We start from the raw sequence: 25,649 nt of genomic DNA, 5'->3' as shown, positions 1-25,649 counted from the left end.
TTTTGGGCAAAGCAAATCTTCAGGTTCTTATACGTATTTGACTCTAATTTGTTAGGGATTTCCCTCCATCCCGCATGTGCCTGGGGAGAAACGGGAGTTAACGAGAGGAGTGTTCCCATAGCAAAGAGTAACATTGTGGCAAACCCTAGGCCTGGATTCATACTGGGCCAGTGATCCTAAGGCCTAACAATTACAATTCCCCAAATACCCACAAAATTACTACTACTAATAACAAGCAGATTAAAAACAAAAGGGACCAAGCCCACAGGTTAGGCTGGCCCTGTGAAAATAAACACAGCCAACGCTCAGAGTGTTCACGGGGAGTGCGCTGTAACTGTCCAAAGGGGTCACAGGGCATTCCCAGCAGGCCTTACTGTCGCCTGAATAACAGCTTAAGTCCCAGATCGTCGTTGGCAGTCTTCTCCGCAGGTTGGACGGTCCACCGTTCAGGAGCTGGCACTGCTTTCAGACGGGAGTAGTGGATCCAGTTCTTGTATCCCTCGACCTTTGCTGCTGTGTGGGTGATCAGCAGGACGGTGTGAGGTCCCTTCCACTTCTCTTGGAGAGGCTCATCCTTCCAGGTACGAACAAGAACGGAGTCACCAGGCTGCAGGGAGTGGACAGGGGCATCCAGCGGGAGAGGCTGCAAATCTTTGGTATATCTGTGGAGAGAACAGAGAACAGCAGACAGAGAGCACATGTACTGAGATAAGAAACCGCAGCCTACCTCCCACTCCCCTAACAGAACCGGTGTACCATTCATAGGCCATGCCCTCCCAAACATAATCTCGAAGGGACTAAGCCCTAACCTGCCCTTTGGGAGAGCACGAACTCGGAGCAAAACAAGGGGTAAGGCATCAGGCCACCGAAGAGAAGCCTCTTGGCAGACCTTTGAGAGATGCCGCTTGAGTGTCTGATTAGTACGTTCCACTACTCCACTGGCCTGTGGTCGCCATGGAGTGTGGAGCTTCCAGGTGATTTGTAGAACATCCGAAATCCCCTGAATGACTTGCGATGTGAAGTGTGTTCCATTGTCAGATTCCATCCACTGGGGGAGTCCAAAGCGAGGAATGATCTCCTTGACAAACTTGAGAGCCACTGTTCTGGCAGTGTTGTTTCGGCATGGGAAGGCTTCAGGCCATCCGCTGAATCGATCCACCATGACAAGGAGGTACCTGAACCCTTGGGTCCGGGGGAACTCAGTGAAGTCTACTTGCCACACCAATCCTGGCCCTGGGGTAGGTTCCAGAGTGGCTGGTGGCACTGACACTCCTGGTCGAGGGTTGTTCTTTTGACAGACTAAACACTCAGCCTGTACCTGGGAAGCCAGGGGTCTTAATCCAGAGGTTAGAAAATACTTATTCATAAGCTGGGTGAGAGCCTCCCTTCCAGCGTGAGTGGTCTGATGTAGTTTCTGTAGTACTGGCCGTATTAGGCTTTTAGGTAGGAGGATTTTTCCTTCTGTGGAGTGGAGCCATCCCTCCTTTTCCTGGAGCCCAAGGGAGTCGGCCAGATTCCTTTCTTCACGAGAGTACTGAGGGGCTGGGAGCTCACCCACTGATGGGATGAGGGCATGCACATGGGCCTCCTCAGCTTCCAATGGTTCCAGGGTGGCAGCCCGCTTGGCTTCCCTGTCGGCCCTGGCGTTGCCCTTGGCTACGTCCTGGTCTTCTCGTTGATGAGCTTTGCAGTGCACCACTGCTACCTCTGAGGGGAGCTGCACCGCTTCCAGAAGCCGGAGAATCTGTGTCCCATGCTTGACCGGGGACCCCTGAGCTGTAAGCATTCCCCTTTGTTTCCAGAGACCAGCGTGAGCATGCAATACCCCAAAAGCATATTTTGAGTCAGTAAAAATATTAACCCGTTTGTCTTTTGCCAGTTCAAGTGCACGGGTTAATGCTACAAGTTCAGCAAGTTGGGCAGATGTTCCAGCAGGTAAACTCTCTGCTTCCACTGTATCGTAGAGGGTCACAACAGCATAGCCTGCCCTCCTCTGCCCATCTATGACAGCACTGCTCCCATCAGTATACCATTCACAGTCTGCATTTGAGAGCGGTTGATCTTTTAAATCTGGACGGCTGGAGTACTGGGCATCTATGATTTCTAAACAGTCATGTTCCTGCTCCTCTGTTTCTGGTAACATAGTGGCTGGGTTGAGGGAGGGGCAGGTCTGCAGGGTAACTTCAGGATTTTCTAGGAGTTTAGCCTGGTACCGAGCTACCCGAGCCTGCGTGAGCCAGAGACCACCCTTAGTGTCCAGCAGGGCTTGAACCATATGAGGGGTATACACCTGCACAGTCCCCCCCAAAGTCAGTTTCTCTGCTTCACCAAGCACTAGGGCAGTTGCCGCGACAGCTCGCAGGCAAGCTGGCCACCCCTTGGCAACTTGATCCAGTTGTTTAGAGAAATATGCCACAGGACGTTTCCAAGTGCCTAATAATTGAGTAAGCACTCCCAGGGCTACTCCTTTTCTTTCATTTGAAAGCTGTCTCTCCCCCTGTCTTATGTGAAATCCTAAGTACTGTACTTCTGAGAGGGCAATTTGAGCCTTGCTCTGAGCTACCCGGTATCCTCTGAGTCCAACAAAGTTCAGGAGGCTCACAGTGGCGTGGAGGCAAGGGGTTAATCCCACCGCCCCTATTAACAGGTCGTCAACATACTGCAGGAGGAGAATCCCGTCCGGAGTATTCCACTCCTCCAGGTCTTTGGCCAGAGCCTGGCCGAACAGCGTAGGGGAGTTCTGCAAAGCTGCTTTTTAACCCTTCGGTCGTCTTCCCACTCAAAGGAGAAAATCTCCTGAGATTGTGTGTCAACAGGAATTGTGAAGAAAGCATCTTTCAGGTCTAGGACTGAAAAGTGGGTGTACTGCCCTCCTATAGATGCCAACAGTGTATAGGGGTTTGGAACAAGGGGGTGCAGAGTCTTAACCCGTTCATTAACTGCCCTCAGGTCCTGGACCAGCCGATAGGTGCCATTGGGCTTTCGAACAGGCAGGATGGGGGTGTTCCAGGCTGACTGACATTCTCGCAGTACCCCGTACTTCAGAAACTGATTTATAGTTTCCTGCAGCCCTTCTCTGGCCTCCCTCTTGATCGGATACTGCTTGATCCGCACCGGACCTTTTCCTGGCAGGAGCTGAACTTTAAGTGGGGGGTGATGTACTGCCTTTCCTGGGACCCCCGATGCCCATACTAGAGGAAAAACCTGGTCCTCCCACTGGCTCCACTCTGGGGCTTGCATGGCTGAGGGCTCAACTGCAAGAGTCATTATCCAGGCATTCTCTGGGGGCAGGGTGAGAGTGATTTCATCTTGGGTGAAGTGCAGGGTGGCACCTAAGCGACAAAGCAGATCCCGTCCCAGTAGAGGCGTTGGGCAGTCGGGGAGGTAAACCAGCTTGTGGGAGAGAGTTCTGTCTCCCAAAGCACATTCTGCTGGGGCATACACTGGACATTTGATTCCTTTTCCTGTAGCGCCGACCACAGTGAGGGAATCTGCCACAGGCAGCCGGAGGGGTTGATTTACAGCGGTTCGAGCTGCTCCAGAGTCTACTAAAAAGTCTATTTCAGAATTTCCCACCCGCATTTTTACTCGGGGTTCCGGGGGCAGGATAGTCCGTCTCCCCTGACACCCCTAGTCTTGATTCTCTGCTGCCATCATAGGGGTATCTTCCCTCTCGGGGCACTCATTTTTCCAGTGTCCCTCCTTCCGGCATATGGCACACTGATTGCGACCCAAACGCCTTTCCTGTGAGCCAGGGCGCCCACGTCCACGACCTCTCATTCCCCGGCCCCTTCCACCACCTTCCTGAAACTTCCTCTTGTCACTGGCCTGTACTGCTGCAACCATTATTTTTACTTGCCTCTTTTCCTTCTCTCCCTCCCTGAGGCTGTAAACCTTGTTTGCAGTTTCCAAAATCTGTGCCACAGACATGCCCATCAAATCCTCCTTTTTTCTACTTCAGACAACAGGGTCCTCATAAGGATATTACAGTCATCCCAGTCAGGCTTGTGACTGGCAAAACATCCCTTAAAAACCGAAATAAACTTGCTGGGATTCGTGGAGAATTCCCCTGCCTGTGCCTTAAAGGCTGCTAAGTCCACTGGGTTAAAAGGCACATGTGAGTAAACTAGCATAGTAGTGGCCCGGCGCCCCTCTGCTCCCGGGCGAGCCACCACAGTCTCAGTAATCAACGGATAAAGTCCCACTGAAGGAGCAATCTCTGAAACCTGAGGCACCTGGTCTTTATACGGTGGGGGTGTAGGAGCCGAAGGGGACACCGACTCTGCCATTACAACCGGGGAGGGGTTCGGGGAACTAACAACAGTGACTGCCGAGCCTGTCGGAGTCAGATTACACTCTTGCAACAGATCTGACCTATCTCTCAACAACATAAACAACTGTGCATACATAAATTCATTCCATTTATTCATTCGCTGACAAAACAAAGCTAATTGAAGGATCGTGTTGTAATTAAGTGATCCCTCCGGTGGCCACCTTTCCTGGCCCTCTAGCTGATACTGAGGCCAGTTTACTGTACAGAATCTTTTCAGTTTACTTTTAGTCAATGGATCTTTTTCAAACACTTTCCAATTCATCAGAATGCATTCTAAGGGTGTACACCGTACCCTGCCTGTACTCTGTCCCTGCCCCATACCTATGGGAAGACACTGGGCGTCCCCAGGTCTTAACAGGCAAACAAAAGGTTAACAGCACTGGACTGTTCCTACCTTATTCACGAGACCGGTTCCCCACCGTCGCCCGCAGCTGCTTCTCCACTATCTGAGCGCGTTGCACCGTAGTGCCCTCCGGGGTCGACCACACCGCATCTCCGCCGAGGCCCCCGATGAAGTCACCGGTGCGCGCTGGGCATCGGTCGTCGCCGCAATCCGTCGACCTCCAGGAGGGGTCCGGGCAAGGCTAAATTTAGCCTCAAGCCCACCCAGGGACGCCAAAACTGTTGCTGGCACAAGGCCTGAGGCTACAGCAAACAGTGATTCGTTGCCCGGAGTGCCTCGCTCCAATTAGACACACCAGGGTGGAGAAGCAAAAAAAGTTTATTTGAGATCTCAAAGCGCGTGCTTGGAGGAACACACCTCAGATCAAGCACACCTCATACAAGCAGCTCTCTGTCTTTATACATGATCTTAGCTAAGCATGTCTATTACCCCCAATGCCCAACTCCCCCCTCCCCCCCCTCTTCTCCCTCCTTTTCAGTTCCCATACAGCAAATACATTATGAAGCAGCAATTACTCTAAACAGGTTAGATCATACTTGGCAAAAAACATATTATCTCGTTAGTAACTTTTCTTGACCGGTCATTCTGTTTCACTCCCTTTAGCCAGGTGCAAGCAGGCTGTATAATTGCCTCCTGGTACTGATAACTAGTTGCCACACATTTCATTCTTTTCATCTAGCCTGTGAAGTTAATTAAAGTCTAAACATGGACGCGGTTCGGACAAGCAGAGGCCTAATACAGGGAGCCTTCATTGGCACTGTCATTTTCCACCCCTCTGTCAACACTGGGTCATGCCTGGTGCCACCAACAACTACATTATTTTATCGATCCTGGAGCAATCTCTATTATTTTGTAAGTGTAATAGTACTTATTAGAAAGGGGAACACTGTGAAGTATCAGCTTCTCTATTGTTGAATCTTAAAGGACACCATGATTGTCTTAACATACAAACAAGTATAGTAATAGTAATAATGGACGGGGTTTTAACTTCCAATGTACCAGAATGGTAAGCATTTGGAAATAAGCTACTTAGCTATTCTTGCTATTTGAACAGCATCAAAGTGAAAAGATATTGGGCCAAATCCAGAGGTGAATGCAAGGGAGACTAAGCTGGTGGAGTTCCCCCTTCTTTTGTTCCCCTTGGCCTATAATTTACACCCACAATGACTTCCAGAGTCTATGATTCAGTTACACATCAGCAAGTGGGTATGAGTGTAAATGAAACCTCTTAAAATTCACATCAGTTTTCCCCACTGAATCTAAGGGACATTCCCTTGGTATAATTATATTTCAAGGGAGCAGAAATAGAAGAGTGTAATAGGAAAAGCAAAGGTGGTACATTGGGGAACAGGACTAGCTAGTACACAATTGGCTCAGGATTAGGGAAATCCAAGAGTGACTCAAAGTCACTTTTGCATACATGCAGACCTACCTGATTTTTAAGTGCCCTATGGCCATATTTCTTCCTAAACATACTCCCAGGCACAACCCTGCAGCTGCTTTGCATGCATAACACTTACATGAACTAGCCTATTATCTTCATGTGTCCTCTTGGTACTTGTATTTGAAAAGGCTGCTAAAAATGGCAATGTATTTCAGGCTGTGGCAGAATCCATGAATACTGCTAAGAACACATTACTGTCATCTTGAGTAAATGAATATCAATAGTGATTTACTGAGAATTGCTTGATTGACAGGATAGTGTCACAGATGTCAAATTGTTTTCTAAAAATGGACAGTCCAACAGTCTTTTAAACAGGACATAGAACTTTTTGGTGACATAAATAATATTGGTTTTTCTTTCCTTATTGTCTGAGTCATGTATTTACTAATTGATGAAAAGTATTTTATATATGAACTGTGATGACACAGGGGACAAGAACCACTATGAATTAGTTGTAAAAGGTCAGCACAGAAGAGGTTAAATAATGTGAAAATACTTGTTTCTTAATACAATTAGGTTTAGGCAAGAGTTACTTGTGTGGGATATATCTTGAAATCAAATGTTGTTACGATGTGCCAGAGAAAATGTATTGTAGCTCTTTCATGCCAAAGAATTCCCGGAACTTTGTATAATGCAACCAGAATAATTGGACTTGTTCATTACAAAACTCTCTGGCTGAACACTAAAAATTCTTCAGTCTGAGTAGGCATTCAGTGAATTAACAAAGTTCTTTTTATAACATTAAAAATAATGCAGATCACTTCTAAATATTTTACAATAGACTTTTGTGAAAACAAGATGCAAAACGTTTTCTGTAATTGTAACAGGAGGACATTTCCCTCTCTGACAGTAGGCCTCAAAATAATGATAAAATAGAAACCTAACTTTTGATGCACGGGGGTTTGTTTTAACAGCAGGGTCCTAGTTCTCATCTCACTCCAGTGTAGATCAGGAGTAACTTGATTCAAGTCAGTGGAATTAAAACTCCTGAGGGTAGACTCATTAGTGTGAGATTAGAACCCAGTGTTGATGTTTTATGGACCTGATCCAAAGCTCATTGAGGTCAATAGAAGTCTTTCTTTTGATGCATTGCCCTCTTTGCCCCATGCTTTTCTAGAGTGGAATCTTCTAGAGTTGAGATAGCTCTATGTTGTAACCATTGCTCGACCGAGCATCTCGTATTCTTCTCCCCATGTCTACATTGACTTTAGCCTGTTTCTTTCATGCACCTTTTGGGAAGAAGCATTATGTCTTTGATCAGGTGTTCAATCACTTCACTTCTGCTTCTTTCTCTTGGAGGTACCTGCCTGTGATAATCCCTCACTGACTGATCCTGCAAAATCTTAATCACACAAGTAGTCACATTGGCGTCAGTTTGAAGTTCCTTTTATGAGGAATGTTTTGCAAAATCAGGGTCTAACTGTATATGACAGAACTCCAGGGAGAGTATCTTAAATACAAAGAAAGTTTATTTGAGGAAAATATAAAATTAGAGGTAGCTAAACAAAGACTAATATTGCTAGGCAGGAAGTATTGGGTGAAATCCTGAACCCACTGAAGTCAATGGCAAAACTCCCACTAACTTCAGTACATCAGGATTTCACCTGCTATTTCTGGTGTGTCTGGAAAAAAAGTACCTTAAGTGACTCAGCTCAACAGCTGTCTCTTTATTCCAACTGTGTTCCTCTGGAAGCTTCTGCCAGGGTGCATCTCTGAGCTTTATAGGACAATCAAGTTTCTTGTTCTCTTGAAAGCACTCTGTCTTGTATCAGTGGAGTCCGGTTACTCATGAGGGCCTAATGCAATGCCCAATGCAATATCTAATTCAAGTTTAAGACATTTATATCCAGATGGAGCCATGCGTGTGTATAAAATAAGCCCTACTGCCATCCTATTTTAAGTGAGATAGGCCCCATCTATAATATACAGTATGCATGAGGGATGGAATTAGCAATGAACCTTCATAACTTCTTCAAAAAGGAGATATTCTTCATGTACTATTCAACCTAAAAACTAGCCTCAGACATCTTATAAAAGATTTGAGGAAAGCGCCTCAGTGCTAAGAGCTGTGGAAATGAATTCAGTGAAATTGGCCTTCTAGATAACTTTTTCACATATATCAAAATCAAACATTTCCTTTAAATTACTTTCAGCAGTAAAATGAATAAATTATACCATTATCGACTTCCATCTCAAATTTCTAGGACCGATATTTTACTGTTACTCTAAAATTATTAGGTGTCAGATACCATTAGAAAAATGTAAACTGCTTCTCGTATCTCTATGCTTAAATACTGACAGTTTTGTAATATAACAGTAAATTTATATTGCTCATGGAAAGTGCCAACACTTGGAAATAAAGTTCTCTATTTATCCATTCATGAGGTACAACACTCAGACAAAAGCTCCATTGTTGTAATCTGTAGCATATGCAATTTCCTTACAGTTATTCTAAGAGCACCACTTATGTGAAGATGTCCTCTTCTGACTCCAAGCCATATACAATAAATCCAGTTTAGCGTTTGCAGAAAATCCACTTGTACCCATCTCCTCCCATCTTTATTCAATATTTGGGACAGATATCTTTCATATGGCTTCGATTTTGCATAAAAATCAGCCTTTCAGGTTCCTGAGTGCTAGTTCTGAACAACTATTTAATTCGGTATCCATTATGCTTTTCAACCTGCACTTTTTCCTCTTTCCAGTAATTCTTTACACCCCCACCTCTCTTTTTAAAATGATTAGCATGTGCATGCACTGTCAGACATTTAGGGTGACCAGATGTCCTGATTTTATAGGGAAAGTCCCAATTTTGGGGTGTTTTTCTTATATAGGCTCCTATTACACCCCACCCCCTGTCCCGATTTTTCACATTTGCTGTCTGGTCACCCTACAGGCATTTATACTCCAGAAGAGTAATCTGCAAATGTCTGTTTTCTCAGACAGAATTTCAGAAGTATTTTGGTGGACTTTTTTTGCTTTAACTTGTCCAAGATGGTAGTTGCAAGGACAAAGGTCTAAACATTGGGTCTGAAATAACTAAAGCTTAGTCCTTGGATGAAGAAGTGAGACACTTTTCTGCCTTCCTGGTCCTGGAGTTTGCTAGGAGCCAAACTGTCTGTGGGCACAAGTTAGAGCAATTTAAGGTCTATGTCAGTTTGTAATGGCCCCGAGGGTTATAAGGATTGGCTGGAGTGCATTACACTCTGGCATCACAGCCTCTTGCCCTCCTTTTCAATGAAAAAACTCTGTTTGGTTTTCAGACAATCTGTGAACAGAAACAGGGCAACATTTGTGTCAAATTATTTGTTCTAATTCACATGTGGGTTATAGTTGTTATGAAATCTTGCCTCCCTAAATCTACACGGTATCTTCCTTGTCACTAGTGTGCTTCTCAGTATTTCAGAACAAATTACAGCTCACTTCCAGATTAGATATCTTCTTCTGAATTTATATACAAACAGCTTAGAAAATAGACCAACCCTCAAAAAATGAAAGAAAATTCAGAGCCTCCTCTTTCCCCATAAAACAAGAACGACTTAGGAAGCAGCTGTGCGAATTTGCCTGCACCACCCTTCCGATCTACCTCAATTCTTTTGTGGAAAGACAACCTGCAGGGGTGAGAAGGCAGGATTTTGACTCTGTGCCCATTCATTCCTTGGTTTCTCTGGTGAAACTGCCAACAGAGATGCTAATCAGTGCCAGTTGCAGTAGTGCATTTTGTCATGTGGACACCTGTCTATTGAACTGGACTGGAGCTGCCAACTCATTTTACATAGGCCGCTGAACAAATGTTAGGCTGTAAGAATTTTTGGCCCCAATCTAAGCTGCACCAGCTCTACAGTCATGACCTAGAAGTGAGAGGTTCTGTATCCCATTGTCATCCCCTGAACCATCATCCAGTTCTCTTCTCATCCAAGAATTTTGACATTTTGATTTTTCATCTCCTGCTTTTGTATCCTCCATGCTTAATTGACTTGTAGGTAGAATTTCATTATAGTTATTTCAATGCAACTTCAAAGTCTAGTTATTAAGTATGTCCTTGCAGTTTCTTTTCTTTTTTCTAAACAAAAGAGAAATTGAGTTCAGAAAAAGAAAAGAATGCAACAGAAGTGGTGCACATTTAAAATAAGAAAAAGTTGGGACGTGCAAAGGCTAAGTCCTGCAGCAATGTTAACTTGATCACTCATTGGAGCAGCGAACCACGGCCACTGGGAGCCGCAATCAGCCGAACCTGTGGACGTGGCAGGTAAACAAACTGGCCCGGCCCACCAGAGGCTTTCCCTGCACAAGTGGCGGAACAAGTTTGGGAACCACTGGTCTAGACTAGAGGTTTTGCTCTCATTTTAACTCAAGTTATCTGATTGCTGTTTAACTTGAGTTAGTGAACAGGTTTGTAAATGTGCATTAGACACCCTCCACTCATTTATCCCAGCGCACAAATGTGTGTGGTTTTTCCTAGGGCTCAGCCTGGAACAAATGTTTGTGGAGTGTCTAGTGGCTTGTCTTCATTGCAACAGCTAGCTCAAGTATGAGCGGCCACACTGTGAAGCATTCCAGCTACACACAGTGATTGGCTTGGCAAAGTGATTAGCTAAGCAGCTGATGAGTTGTGCTGACTCAAACTGTAGTCTGTAACTGCAGCCCCACTGCACTATTAGCTTGAGAATCGGCAGCTCTCGAGCTTCAGCACACGTCCCCTGATGGGAAAATTAGCTTGAGTTTAAAGCACCACTTTCCCTAAGCTAGACATTTTAGTGTTATAGACAAGTCAGGTTAGAGGCCATACTCGAGTTCTACCTTGATCTAACAATGCAGTGAAGACAAGCCCTAGACCGGAACAAAGAACACAGGCTATTCTTACCAGATGGGGAACTCTATCCTAGAAAGCAGTGAATCTAAATAAGATTGGGGGTCATGGTGGATACTCAGCTGAATATGAGCTCCCACTGTGATGCGGTGGCCAAAAGAGTTAACGTGATCCTGGGATGCATGAGCAAGGAAATCTTGAGTAGGAGTAGAGAGGTTATTTTACTGATGTGTCCAGTTCTGGTATCCATAATTCAAGAAGGATGTTGATAATTTGGAGAGGTTTCATAGAAGCACCACGAGAATGTCTAAAAGATTAGAAAACATGCCTTATGGTGATAGATTCAAAGAGTTCAATTTATTTAGCTTAACAAAGAGAAGATTAAGCAGTGACTTGATTATAGTGTATCGATATCTACACAGGGAACAAATATTTAATAGTGAGCTCTTCAATCTAGCAGAGAATGGTATAACATGATGCAGGGGCTGTACATTGAAGCTAGACAAGTCCAGGCTGGAAACAAGGCGTACGTTTTTAATGTACGTTTTTAATGGTGAGAGTCATTAACCGTTGGAAAAAATTACCAATGGTCATGGTGGTTTCTCTATCACTGACAATTTTTAACTCAAGATTGGATGTTTTTTATAAAAATCTGATCTAGGAATTAATTTGGGGAATTTCTTTGGCCCGTGTCCTACAGGAGGTCAGACTAGAATGGCAGTGGTCACTTCTGGCCTTGAAATCTATGAATCAGCATTCACCAAAATGTTCGCTAACTCGTGTTAACTGGCAATCAACTAACTCAAGTTAAAACACTGGTTAAAAACTCTAGTCCAGACATACCCTAAAAGAGAAATGTTTCCTGAAACGAAGACAAAAGGAATGAGTGAACAATGCAAACTCACGTCAAAATCTCAGTGAATATATGAGTAAAAAATGCCATTGTGACACAATATAAGGGTCACAATGCAAAAGAATTATGATTTTTAAATTTTGTGATTAGCAATGCCTTATGCAATCATATCTGCAACTTTTATGACTAACATTCATTACAAGTATCTTTATATTTTGTTTAAAATATTAGTTAAATCTTCATGGGAAGTCTGCTTAGCATTCAGCCAGTTGTATAAATGTGATACATGAAAAAGTTGTTAGATTCATTCTAGCTGAGCAGTGGAAGAGCTGTCATCCTTTTACACCAAGAGTTGTGTTTCATTTTAACAGCAATTTTATTACTTATAGCTATCAACAGCTGGCACTCGAGTGTATGTATTAGTGTGTCTCCGGGAAATATGATCAGGGCATGATGTACTTGTATGGAAGAGAACATGGGGCACAATTAGAAACCATTGCATTTAATCCCAGGCTAATCTAAAATGATTATGGGCATTATTGCTCAGGAATTACTTTATATTGACTCTCAGGAAACTTTAAATCAGTTAGAATTTTTGTCTTCCTCAAGCATCACCGACTTGGCAATCACTGTCATAACATTGTATCCAGCTTCAGAGTACAAAATACCTTTGTAATGCTAAATTGTCACTACTGTTAATGTAGCCATTTAGGTGCGTAGGACTGCACCCCACGCCTTCCTCTGTGTGGCTGCATTAGTGCCCCTGTGGAGTGCAAACCTTGCTTTCTTCTCGGTAAGAGAATGGAGCCATGACTTTACCTACCCATCTTCACCAGCCACCAGAACTGGGTGCGAAGGAAACTGCTCCCTTTTCAGGACTGTAATAACCCCCCGCCCCAGCCCACTCTAGAGCAAAAGGGGAGCAGGGGAGGAATTGTGACTCTCTGAATCAAGATCCTTCGTGGGGCGGTTCAACTCTGCACTAGTCCATTCTCAAAGCTGAGTTTAAAGGCTCATTCTGGGCCTTCTTGACAAAACCTACCAGTATAGTATGCGAAGTTCTTTTTTGAGTGACTTGCATATATTTGAGTGACTTGCACTATGGCTTAGCAGGTTTCTATAATTCTCTTGGGGAAAATCTACAAGGGGTATAAGGCACTAGCTAATTAGAAATTAAAAATACATAAGGACATCATATTCCTTTATGAAAAATATCAAGCATTTATTTTAGATGTTTTACATGTGGACTAAGACAATACGTACAACTATCAGAGTTTGACTCTTCATGCTCTGTTTCTTTAAACACATTTCTTGCAGTGACTGACGGAGCTTTTCTTTTGTGTAGGTTTAATTTGCCAATGTTACACTCTTCGGCAGATAAAACTTACTGAGTGAAACAAGATAGTTTCCCATGTGACTACACTGACCCATGAGAAATTAGTAATTTCAAATTACCCTTTGTTTAGGACAACATATCTGTTCAAAATAAAACAAATAACTTTTATAAGTGTAAGCGGCAGGGCCGGCTCCAGGCACCAGCTTATCAAGCAGGTGCTTGGGGCGGCAATTCCGGAGTGGGGCGGCACTTTAAAGTATTCGGTGGCAATTCGGCGGAGGGTCCCTCACTCCCACTCGGAGGGAAGGACCTCCTGCTGAATTGCCGCAGATCGCAATCGCGGCTTTTTTTTTTTTTTTTTTTTTTTTGCTGCTTGGGGTGGCAAAACCCCTGGAGCCGGCCCTGGTAAGAGGTGCTAGTTTGTTAGAACATGATCCAAAAGAAAGAGGGTTTTCAAATAGATTTTATATCTAGTTATATATTTAAGACTAGCAAGATAGACAGTTCAATGTAGTAGCTAGTTTTAATGGGTATGAGAGATGCACAATTAGGTTAATTAGCTATCACCCTGGCTTACTTCAAACAAGAAAATCTACCTCAGCTAGCCAGATCCAAAGAGAAAAGAAAGGTTTAATTTAGATCAATAGACACAGAAAAGTAAGGAGCTTTCAGTTGCTGAGTATCAGTCATTCCATCCAGCTGTCCAGCAACCTTTACTCTGCTGCTGGTTTGTAATATATTCTCCTTCTGGGGAATCAGGTGATTGTTACAAATTTAGGGTCCAGTCCTGCAAATAATTTTTTCCCAGGTAAAGTACTTATTTCTGTAAGTAGTACTGTTATTTGTCCACAGCAGTAAGCATTTCAGGCCATATTTTTTAAAAGGTATTTATATGCCTAAACATACAGATTGGTGCCTAGTGAAGGGAGTAGGCTCCTTGAAGGGAGTTAGATATCTAGGCATTTTTGAAAATCTCCCAAGACACCTAATGTTTGTTAAAGGTTGGGATCTCTCTGCCTCCCTAGTCCCCCAACATGGAGTCTGTCTCGCAAAATTGAGAGAGTGAATTCTCTGTACTAATGAGTTTTACCCTTGCAACTGCCCCTGACTTTCCATTTGACCTTGAGAAATCACAACACCTCTGTATGCCACTTACCCAATGTACCTAATACAAATTTATGATTCCATAATGGAACTTTGTGTTGTGAGGTTTAATTAGTGCTTGCAGTGTGCTTTGAGATCCTTAAAGCAAAGCCAAAATACTGCAAATTATTTATTTCAGGGCTTTGGTGCGAAGCCCAGAAGTGGAGCGCAGAGCAGTAGGTTTTTGCCCGGAGCTGGAGTGGAGCAATTCAAAAATTTGATTGCTCCAAATCCCTGATTTATTTATTTGTTTTATTGCTGCCTTAGAGACTGACATTTGTTAACTGGCATTATGCAATAAAATTGCCTCTGAAGGATAACTTCACAAGTCAGGGATTGTAAAATAAGGCATGTCTTTCTGATGATTTAAAGGAAGAAACCTCAGTTCACATTGCACATGCTAGATTAGAGAAAAATGGGATTTTTTTTTTAAATGCAAACAGTGAAATGCAAAAAGCAGTATCTGGAGCTGGCAATCTGGATATTTTTTCTCCTGCTAGGCTGCTTGCATAAGTTTAGCGTTTCAGACCATTTCAACTGACTACACACAATAACTCAAGAGCAGTGTTTATTTCAGAGTTGGGGACAGGGTGTTCTTTTGGAGAGCTGAATCACGTGTGCTGCACAACAGGGACAGGCCCTGTATATCGTACAAAACAAATTCCATCCTGCCTATCTAGTGTTGGATTTGTGAGACTGAGCTGGTAAATGAAGGAAACTGTTAATATGCAAAAGGGGTGGGGGAAATCTGGAGTAGGTTTGACTCTGTCCTTACCTAGTGCATAGGAAGTATGCGGACTTCTGAGCCTCTTTAATTTAATTAAATGCCTTACAATATAATTAGTCCGGGCATTATTTCTACCCAAGTTACACATTTAATATCTCACTTATTGGCCCTTTTGTCTATTCTCTCAAGATTATCCTGTAAAGGAGCTGCCTTTCACTGGAGCTGCCAGTATGAAGAAGCCTTTTTGAGGTAGCATTAATCTCCCAATTGCTCCTCTAAAGATCTCCAGGTTACTCAGGCTAGTAGCTGGGGTCAGCTGGGGGGGCGGGGAGGCTTTTATGAAATTCTTTGATGTCTAAAATTAGACTGTATTGTTAGAATGCTAGATAGTAGCCCACCAAGACATCTCAGAGTCTCATGGAACAACATGCAATCTTCCACAGCTTTATTTTACACAATGATTGTAAATAGGAAGAGAAAACATTTATTCTGACAGTGCAGCTACAGAGACTGGGGGGTACACTTCATTGAGTCAAACCTACAAATTAATTTTCATTCTCTCAAATTAATGCATGCACTCCACAAGCATTGTATATTGTTATTCAAAAGAAGCTAACATATTGAATATTCTATCCGACTAGGGTGACCAGATGTCCCGATTTTATAAGGACAGTCCTGATTTTTGGGTCTTTTTCTTAGATAGGCTCCTATTACTCCCCACCCCCTGTCCCGATTTTTCACATTTGCTGTCTGGTCACCCTATATCCAACTGATTCAATGTTCAAGTTGCCTATTTTTCATTACAGTTATGACAAACGTGTGAGCAATTCACTCAATTTTTTCCTAAACAACTAACGCGTTTAGTCTTTCATGGAGCACAGGAATCTTTTAAGCTCGTGTTGTTGTGTTACAAAGGTTTTATGTATACAGATGCAAAATGCAACCTTGTTCAGAATCTCCGCTTCTTGCTTTCAAGGTTTTCTGTGACTCTTTTCCTTTACAAAAAATCTTTTTTTCCCCTATGGAATGTAGTGCATCTCTTGAAACAAGGGTGATATCTTTCTCAGATTTATGCTTTGAATTATCCACCTCTCATTTGCAAAACATTATGAAGGATCTATTCCACCAGAAAATGCAGACCCCATGCACAATCCAGCTCCATCCACTTTTCCCCTGATTCATTCACTGCACAGATTCGCTTTTCCAGTGGCAGCTGACCCCATCCTCTTTCATACATGTACAGAGGCATCCTTCTGTGTGCTGATCAAGCATTCCTTGTACTGTTGTGCTTGAAATGTTAAACCATATTTGTTCACCCAATAATATTTGAATAAAGTTATGCAGGGCAAGGTTTTGAAAACTGCACACACACAAGTATTTGCTCGCCTGCATTGGCAATTGCATACACATGCTCATTAGGCATACATATGCTCATTAGGCATACAAATGCATGGTGTTTGCAGGGGCCATACTCAGTTCTATTTTGCCCAAACTCAATCAGCCATAACACTCTATTAACAAAAAGTGAGTTGTGTCTACTCAACGTCAGAAATACCTTTCAGAGCAGCAATTTTTAAAAGAGCCAGTGCAACTCCCATATAAATAACTATTTGGTTAATAGTATGGGGGTGGGGGGGCAGCTACTTGGAATCCCCTCCAATACAAATGTTAGGTACCTGATAAGTGTATTAGCAGCACTGGTGACCACCACCAACACAATTTGAAATGTCTAAAAAGAAGAGATCTGTGCTTGATACGTCCCATCTATTAAGGAACACTACTTGTCTTGAACATGGCAGGAAGGTGGTTGATGCTGCTTCTGGATTGAGGCCTTGTTTTCACGGCTAAAAAGGTGCATCTTTCCTTGGGATCATCAATGAGTGAGCTGTTCTGAAGTAAATACACAGTGACATCTAGTTGACCTTGCCTTGTTGAGGTCAACACGGACCTCACCTAGTTGACCTCACCTAATTTACCACACAGTAAAATTAAAGTGCCTTGTCTTCACTGTTTTTTGGTTTGGGCTTTTTGGTCTTACGATAGCTCTTGTGTTAGTTACTCCAAAGTAAAAAAAGATACCTTTTTCAGCAGTGAAGACAAGGCCTACAAGTGATAGACACAATCATTTGATGTGTTGTAAGGCAGGGATTCTCAACCTTTCTTTCCAAGGCCTTCAACATGCTATAAAAATTTCTCAGCCCACCTGTGCCACAACAAATGTTTTTATGCATATCCAGTAGCTTAAAAGCCAGGGCTGGCATTAGGGGATAGCAAGCAGGGCCAGGGGAGGCTCTAGGCATTTTGCCGCCTCAAGCACGGCAGGCAGGCTGCCTTCGGCGGCTTGCCTGCGGAGGGTCCGCTGGTCCCGCGGCTTCGGTGGCGTGCCTGTGGGAGGTCCTCCGAAGCTGTGGGACCAGCAGACCCTCCACAGGCATGCCGCCGAAGGCAACCTGCCTGCCACCCTCACGGCGACCAGCAGAGCGCCCACCGTGGCTTGCCGCCCCTAGCACGCGCTTGGCGTGCTGGGGCCTGGAACCGCCCCTGAGCAGGGCAATTGTCCAGGGCCCCACCCCACAGGGTGCCCTGTGACACTTTGTTGCTCAGGCTGTGGCTTCAGCCCCATATGGTGGGGTTTGGTTTTCAGCTTTCTGCCCTAGGCCCCAGCGAGTCCAGCGCTGGCCCTGCTCTCTGGTTTATTTTGGCAGGCCCCCTGAAACCTGCTCGCAGCCCCCAGGGGACCCTGGACCTCTGGTTAAGAACCACTGTTGTAAGGGTCACAATAGCAAAAATGAGAGACTTTGTAGTCCCTATGGAATCCTGTCTTGACTTGGACTCAGGGAAGAGAATAAAACTTTGCAACAATGGATAAAGCAATCTTCATGTCATTTGCTCAAAACTGTAGCTAGGGTTGGATCCAGATATCTGATTTGTTACTATTAGGCCAAATAGCTATTGTAATAGTGGCCAGAACCAAGCTGAATGGGTGCCTCCAATACCCACCTAATTCCCAGGGGCAAAGCTCTTTTGTTTAGTCTTTGCTTGTAAGATCAAGATTTGACTGCTGTTTTTATCTGCCTGTGTGATGGTTTCACCTGATTGTTATGTAAACAGAAAAGTAGAGCTGGTTGAAAAACTTACAATTTTTTCTACAGAAAAGTAAATCTGAGATTCCAGTGCATATAAATTCCAGGGTTGGAAAGGAGTGATTTTTAAATGGGTTGTGGATGCTTTTGACCATTATAAGTAAAATATGCACGACTCAAATTCAGTTAGGGAACATGGGTACATTACAATAAAATGAAAATGTAAACAACTTTTACCAATTGTTTTAATCCTCCTAATGCAGGAATGGGCAAACTTTTTGGCCCGAGGGCCACATCTGAGTATGGAAATTGTATGGCATGCTCTGTGGGTCCAGAAATGAGGAGTTCAGTGTTCAAGAAGAGGCTCTGGGCTGGGGCACAGGGTTGGGATGCAGCGGGTGGGGGAAGGGAGAGGTGTGTGAGGGCTCCGGCTGGGGTAATGGGCTCTGGGGATGGGTGTTTGGGGTGCAGAAGAGTGCTCCGGGCTCAGACCAAAGAAGTTCGGAGGGCAGGAGGAGGATCAGGGCTGGGGCAGGGGGTTGGGACGTGGGAGGGGGTCAGGGGTGCAGGCTTCAGGTGGCGCTTATCTCAAGCTGCTTCCAGAAGCAGCCGCATGTCCCTCTCCGGCTCCTCCGCAGAGGCATGGCCAGGCAGCTCTGCATGCTGCCCCATCTGCAGGCGCTGCCCCTGAAGCTCCCATTGGGCATGGTTCCCTGCTAATGGGAGCTGTGGGGGCGTGCTTGGGGCGGGAGCAGCGTGCGGAGCCCCTACATGTAGGAGCCGGAAGGGAAACATATTGCTGCTTCCAGGAGCCACACGGAACAACAATATGCATGGAGCAGGGCAAGCCCCTGACCACACTCCCCAACTGGAGTGCCGGAGTGGGGCAAGCCCTGGACCCTGCTCCCTGGCGGGTGCTCGAGGGCCGGATTAAAATGTCTGAAGGGCCGGATGCGGCCCCCGGGCTGTAGTTTGCCCACCACTTTCCTAATGGGTTTTTAGAGTAATGCTAGTAGTGATTTATCTGTCTATTATATATAGCAGCCATGGCTGCATAAGTCTGAAGTGGGACAAAGTTCAGTAGAACCTCTCTAGATTTGCTTTCTTATTATAGTGAAGCCTGAAGGCAGAGTGGGTCTACAAAAGCATTTTCTGAACTTAAGACTGACTGATCATAATAACCTCATTTATAATGTCTGATTTACCATTATAAAAACTTGCCTGTGTGTCAATCAAGTTTGTAAAGTGTTCTGCTACATAGCAGTTTTCTTAAAATAAATAAATAAATAAAAATTACAGATTCTTATGGTTCAGACAAATACAAGAAACAGGTACTCCCTGAGGCAGCCCCTAAATAAATAAACCCATAAACCACAATAAATCTAAACTAGATTAATTTAAGATGGAAATACCACCACAAAATAATTCGCTTGTGCACTTTCAGATATTAGGAATGGCAATATAGAAACCTATAGGAGAACACTTCAGCCTCCCTGGACACACAATAGCAGATTTAAAGGTAGCCATCCTACAGCCAAAAAACTTCAGGACCAGACTTCAAAGAGAAACTGCTGAGCTGCAGTTCATCTGCAAATTTGACACCATCAGCTCAGGATTAAACAAAGACTGTGAATGGCTTGCCAACTACAAAAGCAGTTTCTCCTCCCTTGGTGTTCAGACCTCAGCTGCTAGGAGAGGGCCTCATTCTCCCTGATTGAACTAACCTCATCATCTCTAGACTGATTCTTGCCTGCATATTTATACCTGCCTCTGGAAATTTCCATTACATGTGTCATAAACAGATAGTTAAGTGTTAATGTCTCTTTTACCTGTAAAGGGTTAAGAAGCTTAGAAAACCTGGCTGACACCTGACCAGAGGACCAATAGGGGGACAAGATATTTTCAAATCTTGGTGGAGGGAGTTCTTTGTTTTGTGCTCTTTGTTTTGGGGGTTGTTCGTTCTCAGGACTGAGAGGGACCAGACATCAATCCAGGCTCTCCAAATCTTTCTGAATCAGTCTTATGTTTCAAACTTGTAAGTAGCACAGGCAAGGCGTGTTAGTCTTATGTTTGTTTTCTCAACCTGTAAATGTTCCTTTTTGCTGAGAGGATTTTACCTCTGTTTGCTGTAACTTTGAACCTGAGGCTAGAGGGGGTTTTCTCTGGGCTATATAAATCTAAGTACCCTGTAAAGTATTTTCCATCCTGATTTTACAGAGATGATTTTTACCTTTCTTTTTCTTTAATTAAAAGCTTTCTTTTTTAAGAACCTGATTGATTTTTCCTTGTTTTAAGATCCAGGGAATTGGGCCTGGACTCACCAGGAGTTGGTGGGGGAAAGGAGGGGGAAATGGTTAATTTCTCCTTGTGTTAAGATCTAAGGGGTTTGGATCTGTGTTCTGCAGGGAAGGTTTTGGGGGGACAGAAAGTGTGCCAGACACTGATTTCTGGCTGGTGGCAGCGTTACCAGATCTAAGCTAGGAACTAAGCTTAGAAGGGTCCATGCAGGTCCCCACATCTGTACCCTAAAGTTCAGAGTGGGGGAGGAAACCTTGACAACATGCGTCTGACGAAGTGGGTATTCACCCATGAAAGCTTATGCTCCAATACATCTATTAGTCTATAAGGTGCCACAGGATTTGTACAGATCCAGACTAACACGGCTACCCCTCTGATACCAAAAATTTCAGGTTGTCTACTATTCACTAGGGGTGTAATCCAGGCCGCACTGAAGTTGACAGACTCCCACTGGCTTCAGTTAGGTCAGGATTTGACTGTAAATGCATATGTGTTACCTAATTTACCAGGTACAGGTTTCATTATTCCTCCCATGTACATTTTCAATGGAATGTTGGTACCACTTGAAACTGTACCACATTCTATAATTTCACCATCTCTGCAGCAGAAGCCAATGGCAGAAGCAAATGGTTCAGATTTTGGCATAATCTGCACAGGTCGAACTTCACTCTGTCAGATGCAGCCAGGTCTATCAGTTTCTCTTGCAATGGAACAGACAGTTTGCCTGTAAGCAGAACCATACACATTTGCTGTAAAAAGATCAAGAAGCCAGTCACTGCAAGTTAAATCCAGATTTGAGAAGTGGTGCTGAAATTTTGGTCTGTGATGGCAATACCATCTAATCAATAATCTCTAGAAGATCCCTCCTACTGTATCCTCTTCCAAAATTCAGAGGAATGGAAACATTTTGGTTGATTTTAATGTCAACTTATGTCTCCAAAAACTTCATTTTATATCATTACAGTTTTCAGATCTATAACCTTTAGGACCATTTCTGTGGAATTCAGAATGGTGCTATTATGATCACCCCGTGGTAACAGTAGTACTGATTTGCACAGGATTAGAGTGCGGAGCACTCTCAACACCCATTGTACTCAATACCTTACAGGATCCAATCCCAAATCATGCCAAACCAACCTAATTCCCTTCTTTTACAGGTTGACTGGCCTAGTGGATAGGGAGGATGCAATAGACATGATACATCTTGATTTTTAATATGACTTTTGACACAGTCTTACAGGGCATTCTCATAAAATTGAAATGAATATAAGGTGGGTGCACAACTGGTTGAAAGATCGTACCCAAAGAGTAGTTATCAGTGGTTTGCTGTCACATTGGGAGGGCATATCTAGTGGAGACCCACAGGAGTCTGTTCTGGGTCTGGTACTATTCTATATTTTCATTAAAAGATTGGATAATGGAGTGGAGAGTATGCTTATAAAATTTGCAGATGAAACAAGCTGGGAGGGGTTGCAAGCACTTTGGAGGACAGGATTAGAATTCAAAAGGACCTGGACAAACTGGAGAATTGTTCTGAATTCAACAAGATGAAATTCAGTAAAGATAAGTGTAAAATACTTCACTTAATTAGGATAAATCAACTGCACAACTACAAAATTGGGAATAACTGGATAGGTGGCAGTACACCTGAAAAGAGTCTGAGGGTTATAGAGGATCACAAATTGAATATGAGTCAAAAAATGTGATGAAGTTGTAAATAAGGCCAATATCATTCTGCAGTATGTTAACAGGAGTGTTGTACGTAAGACACAGGCGGTAATTGTCTTGCTCTACGTGGCACTGGTGAGGCCTCCTCTGGAGTACTGTGTCCAGTTCTGGGTGCCACATTTTAGGAAAGATGTGGAGAGCGTCCAGTGGACAGCGAAAAAATGATAAAAGATTTAGAAAACCTGACCTGTGAGGAAAGACTAAGAAACCCCGTCTTGTTTGGTCTTGAGAAAAGAAGGCCAGGAGGGGAGGGAGGCAGAAAGAAGCTGATAATAGGCAGTTAAGGGCTGTTATAAAGAGGACTGTGCTCAGTTGTTCTCCAGGTCCATTGAAGGTAGGACAGGAAGAGTGGGCTTAATCTGAAACAAGGGAGATTTGGGTTAGACCTTGGGAAAAATTTTCTAACTGTAAGGTTGGTTAAGCACTGGAATAGGCTTCAAAGGAAGGTTGCGGAATCCCCATCATTGGAGATTTTTAAGACCAGGTTGGACAACCACCTGTCAGGTATGGTCTAGGTTTACTTGGTCATGCCTCAGCGAAGGGGCTGGTCCCTTGCAGCCCTACATTTCTATGATTCTATTAAACTCTTTGTTACCCACTACATACCCAAGGCTTCTGCATCAGGACCCAGATTCTCAGCCGGTATAAATTAGCATAGCTCAAATGATGTCAGTAGATCTATGCCGATTTATGCCAGCTGAAAATCTGACCACAGGTGTCTGTTTTAATAGTATCATGCTGTTATGTACTTCAGTCTCTCTGCCCACAAAGCACTGGGGAATACTTTGTCCTGAGCATTAAGCGGATGTGAATCAGAAAATGTATGGCTATATAGAGTTGTTAATTTCCCGCAGAATTCCCACTGATATAAATTGGAGCTCTGTGTACGGATTGAGATATTTGAAATGATTCTTGAATGGAGAGGGGGTTATATTTTTGTATTTCATCTCCTGTCACCACCACTTCAGAAGACTGTCCACTATGATTAATTATAGGGGGAAAAATAAAGTGACTGCTGGCTTCACAATCCAAGATGAAAGGTTTGTCTGAGTGATAAAGATAAAATCAATGCACCTGAATGGTTTCTCTCATCAACCTAAATTACATTTTGTTTACCAGCTTGTGAGCCTAAAACTTGCCAAACATTATTTTTAATCAATAAGGCCTACTTACCAGATGGATTTTACTACCTTCCTCCACATTTCACTATGGTATGAGGCATACCATAGTTAATGCAGCAGCTGATGGTTCAAGGCAATGAATATAAGGCATTACATTCTGAAATGTATGTTGCACATTGAATTGTATCTAAGTTGGATTTCTATGGAGTCGTAGTAGGAATGTAAAAGAACCAAATGACTGACTGAAGGTTTGAGTGGAATCAGGGTTATTAATGGTTCTAGCTTATTAATTGTTTTCATGAACAAGTACATCTGGATTATTATATATAGTCTGTGTTGCTTTTGCTCCATATGAAATTGATAAGTTTAGTAATTCTGTTCTTGGGTTGGGAGCAGGCTCCCTGCTTAATTATAATAGACTCTGATCTAGTTCTCTAAACAAAGTCGGCCATGCACACAAGAGCATTCCATTTAAAATTAATATCTAATAAAGTAAAACACAGAGCTCCTCATAGTCAATTTACTGTTTTTTAAAAAACCTTCCAAACTGGGTCATTTAAAGGAATATAAAGATACCCGAAGGCCACTGGCTACAACAGACCTCTTCTGGGATTGTCATGTATCATTAGGATCAGTCTGGCAGAGCAGAACAAACAAGGATTCCCAAACAGCCCATTTGCTTGCTCCACTACAATTTTTCTATGCTACTAACCTTCCCTTTCTTCCACCATCCCCCATTAAACTATATATTTATTTAGGGAAAAAAATAGAAGCAAATACTTAATCACCTGAACAAATCAGTTAATCTAATTGATGCAAATGTTAGACCCATATCAACATAATAACAGTTCTAAACAGTTGAAATCATGTATCTGAGAGGGAAGAACCCATTGGTGATCACTACATTCTGATTCTCTTACTGGTGATAAAACTCCAGCATAGTAAGAACTTTCAAACAAAAATTCATGAAAGAAGAGAAAGGTGTTGCAAGAGGTAACAAGAAAAATAAAGATTTCACTAAAACAAATGAGAAAAGAGCCTAGAAAACACTATCTGGCTCTGTGTCACTGATTCCCCCATATACCTAACACAGGTAAAGCTCCCATTTCCTTCAACTATAGCCAAACAAGTTGGTGGGGTGCAGGGAAAAAGCTGCATGCCCTATGGGGGAGCAGCTCCAAGGCAGAGGGCAGGAGCAGCACATGGCAGTGTGGGGAGGAACAGCTGAACTGCTGCCGATTGATAGCCTGCTGGGTGGCTGCCGCACAGGGAACTTAGGGGAGCAGAGAGCTGATAAGGGAGCTGATGGGGGCTGCCGGTCCACCCTGGTTCCAAGCAGGGGCGGCTCTAGAAAATAGGCTGCCCCAGGCAGCGCGGTGTGCTGCGCGCCGCCTTCCCCGGTCCGCCGCCGGTCCCTATTCCCCGGCTCGGGGGGGCGGGACGACTCTCCCGCGCGCACTGTGGGCGGTGTTTCGGTCCGCGGCGGCGCTGCAGCGCCCGCCGTCCCTGCGCTGCGGGAGGTCCAGCGCCGCGGGCGGGCGCCGCCTCCCTCCGCATGCCTGCGCCGGTCGGCGTCGCAGCCCGCCGGGTCCTCCCCATGACGCCGCACCGCTGACTGCACCCCACACCCCACCCCCCACCCCCCCTAGCACCATTTGGCCTTGGCAGGTTTGTTGGTGCCTGCTGCCTCCTAGCCGCCCCTACCAGCTAGCTCCCACGGGCTGCTCTTCCTGCAAGCAGTTGACAATCAGGCGGCTGCCAAACAACGTTATAAGGGGGCATTGCACAACTTTAAACGAGCATGTTCCCTAACTGATCAGCAACAAAACAATGTTAACCGGGACGACTTTAAGTGAGGAGTTACTGTATAATGCAGAACCTCCTACTCGGTCTATTGATATCTACCAACTTACTTACACCACAACGTTTGCTTTTAAGAAGAACTGCTGACATCAAAAAGGGCATGTGACTTGAAAAAATAGGGATTGAGTCAAAGCTAAATGAGTACCTTTGCTATCCTGGAAATATGTCAAATTACTATAGAAAAATACCGAATTTCATAATGCCATTGTAGAAATCAAAGGTATGTGCTTATCTGGAATATTGTGTTCAGTTCCAATTAACCTATTTCAAAAAGTATAGAGAGAGATTGAGGGCTCAGAGGTAAGTGCCCAACATAATTAGAGGCATGGAAAGATTTCCATAGGAGAGACTGAAAAGAGTGGGCCTGTTTTGTTTAGAAGGGAGATGAATTGGAGAGGACATAAGAGATATTCAAAATAACAGTTTAGAGAAGGGAAATCATACACTTCTGTTTTCCCTTTCTCATAACACAAGAACAAGAGGCCACTCAATGAAACTCAAAGGCAG

The 25,649-nt window shown here is 43.9% G+C and overlaps 1 protein-coding gene across 1 annotated transcript; it reads right to left on the bottom strand.

The window, feature by feature from the left end:
• Window positions 1–43: 43 nt before the first annotated feature.
• LOC120373394 lies at window positions 44–3,140 on the bottom strand. The gene is made up of 2 exons (XM_039491791.1): window positions 1,431–3,140; window positions 44–80 (listed from the first exon to the last, which is right to left on the bottom strand). Exons 1-2 carry the CDS (start codon window positions 2,273–2,275, stop codon window positions 44–46), a joined length of 882 nt encoding a protein of 293 aa, XP_039347725.1. The 5' UTR covers window positions 2,276–3,140.
• Between the last annotated feature and the right edge of the window lie 22,509 nt (window positions 3,141–25,649).

Source organism: Mauremys reevesii, linkage group 10 (genome assembly GCF_016161935.1).
Source record: "Mauremys reevesii isolate NIE-2019 linkage group 10, ASM1616193v1, whole genome shotgun sequence".
Lineage (NCBI taxonomy): Eukaryota > Metazoa > Chordata > Testudines > Geoemydidae > Mauremys > Mauremys reevesii.
Note: the sequence above shows the minus strand (reverse complement) of the source record. Positions and strands in the feature narration are given on the sequence as shown.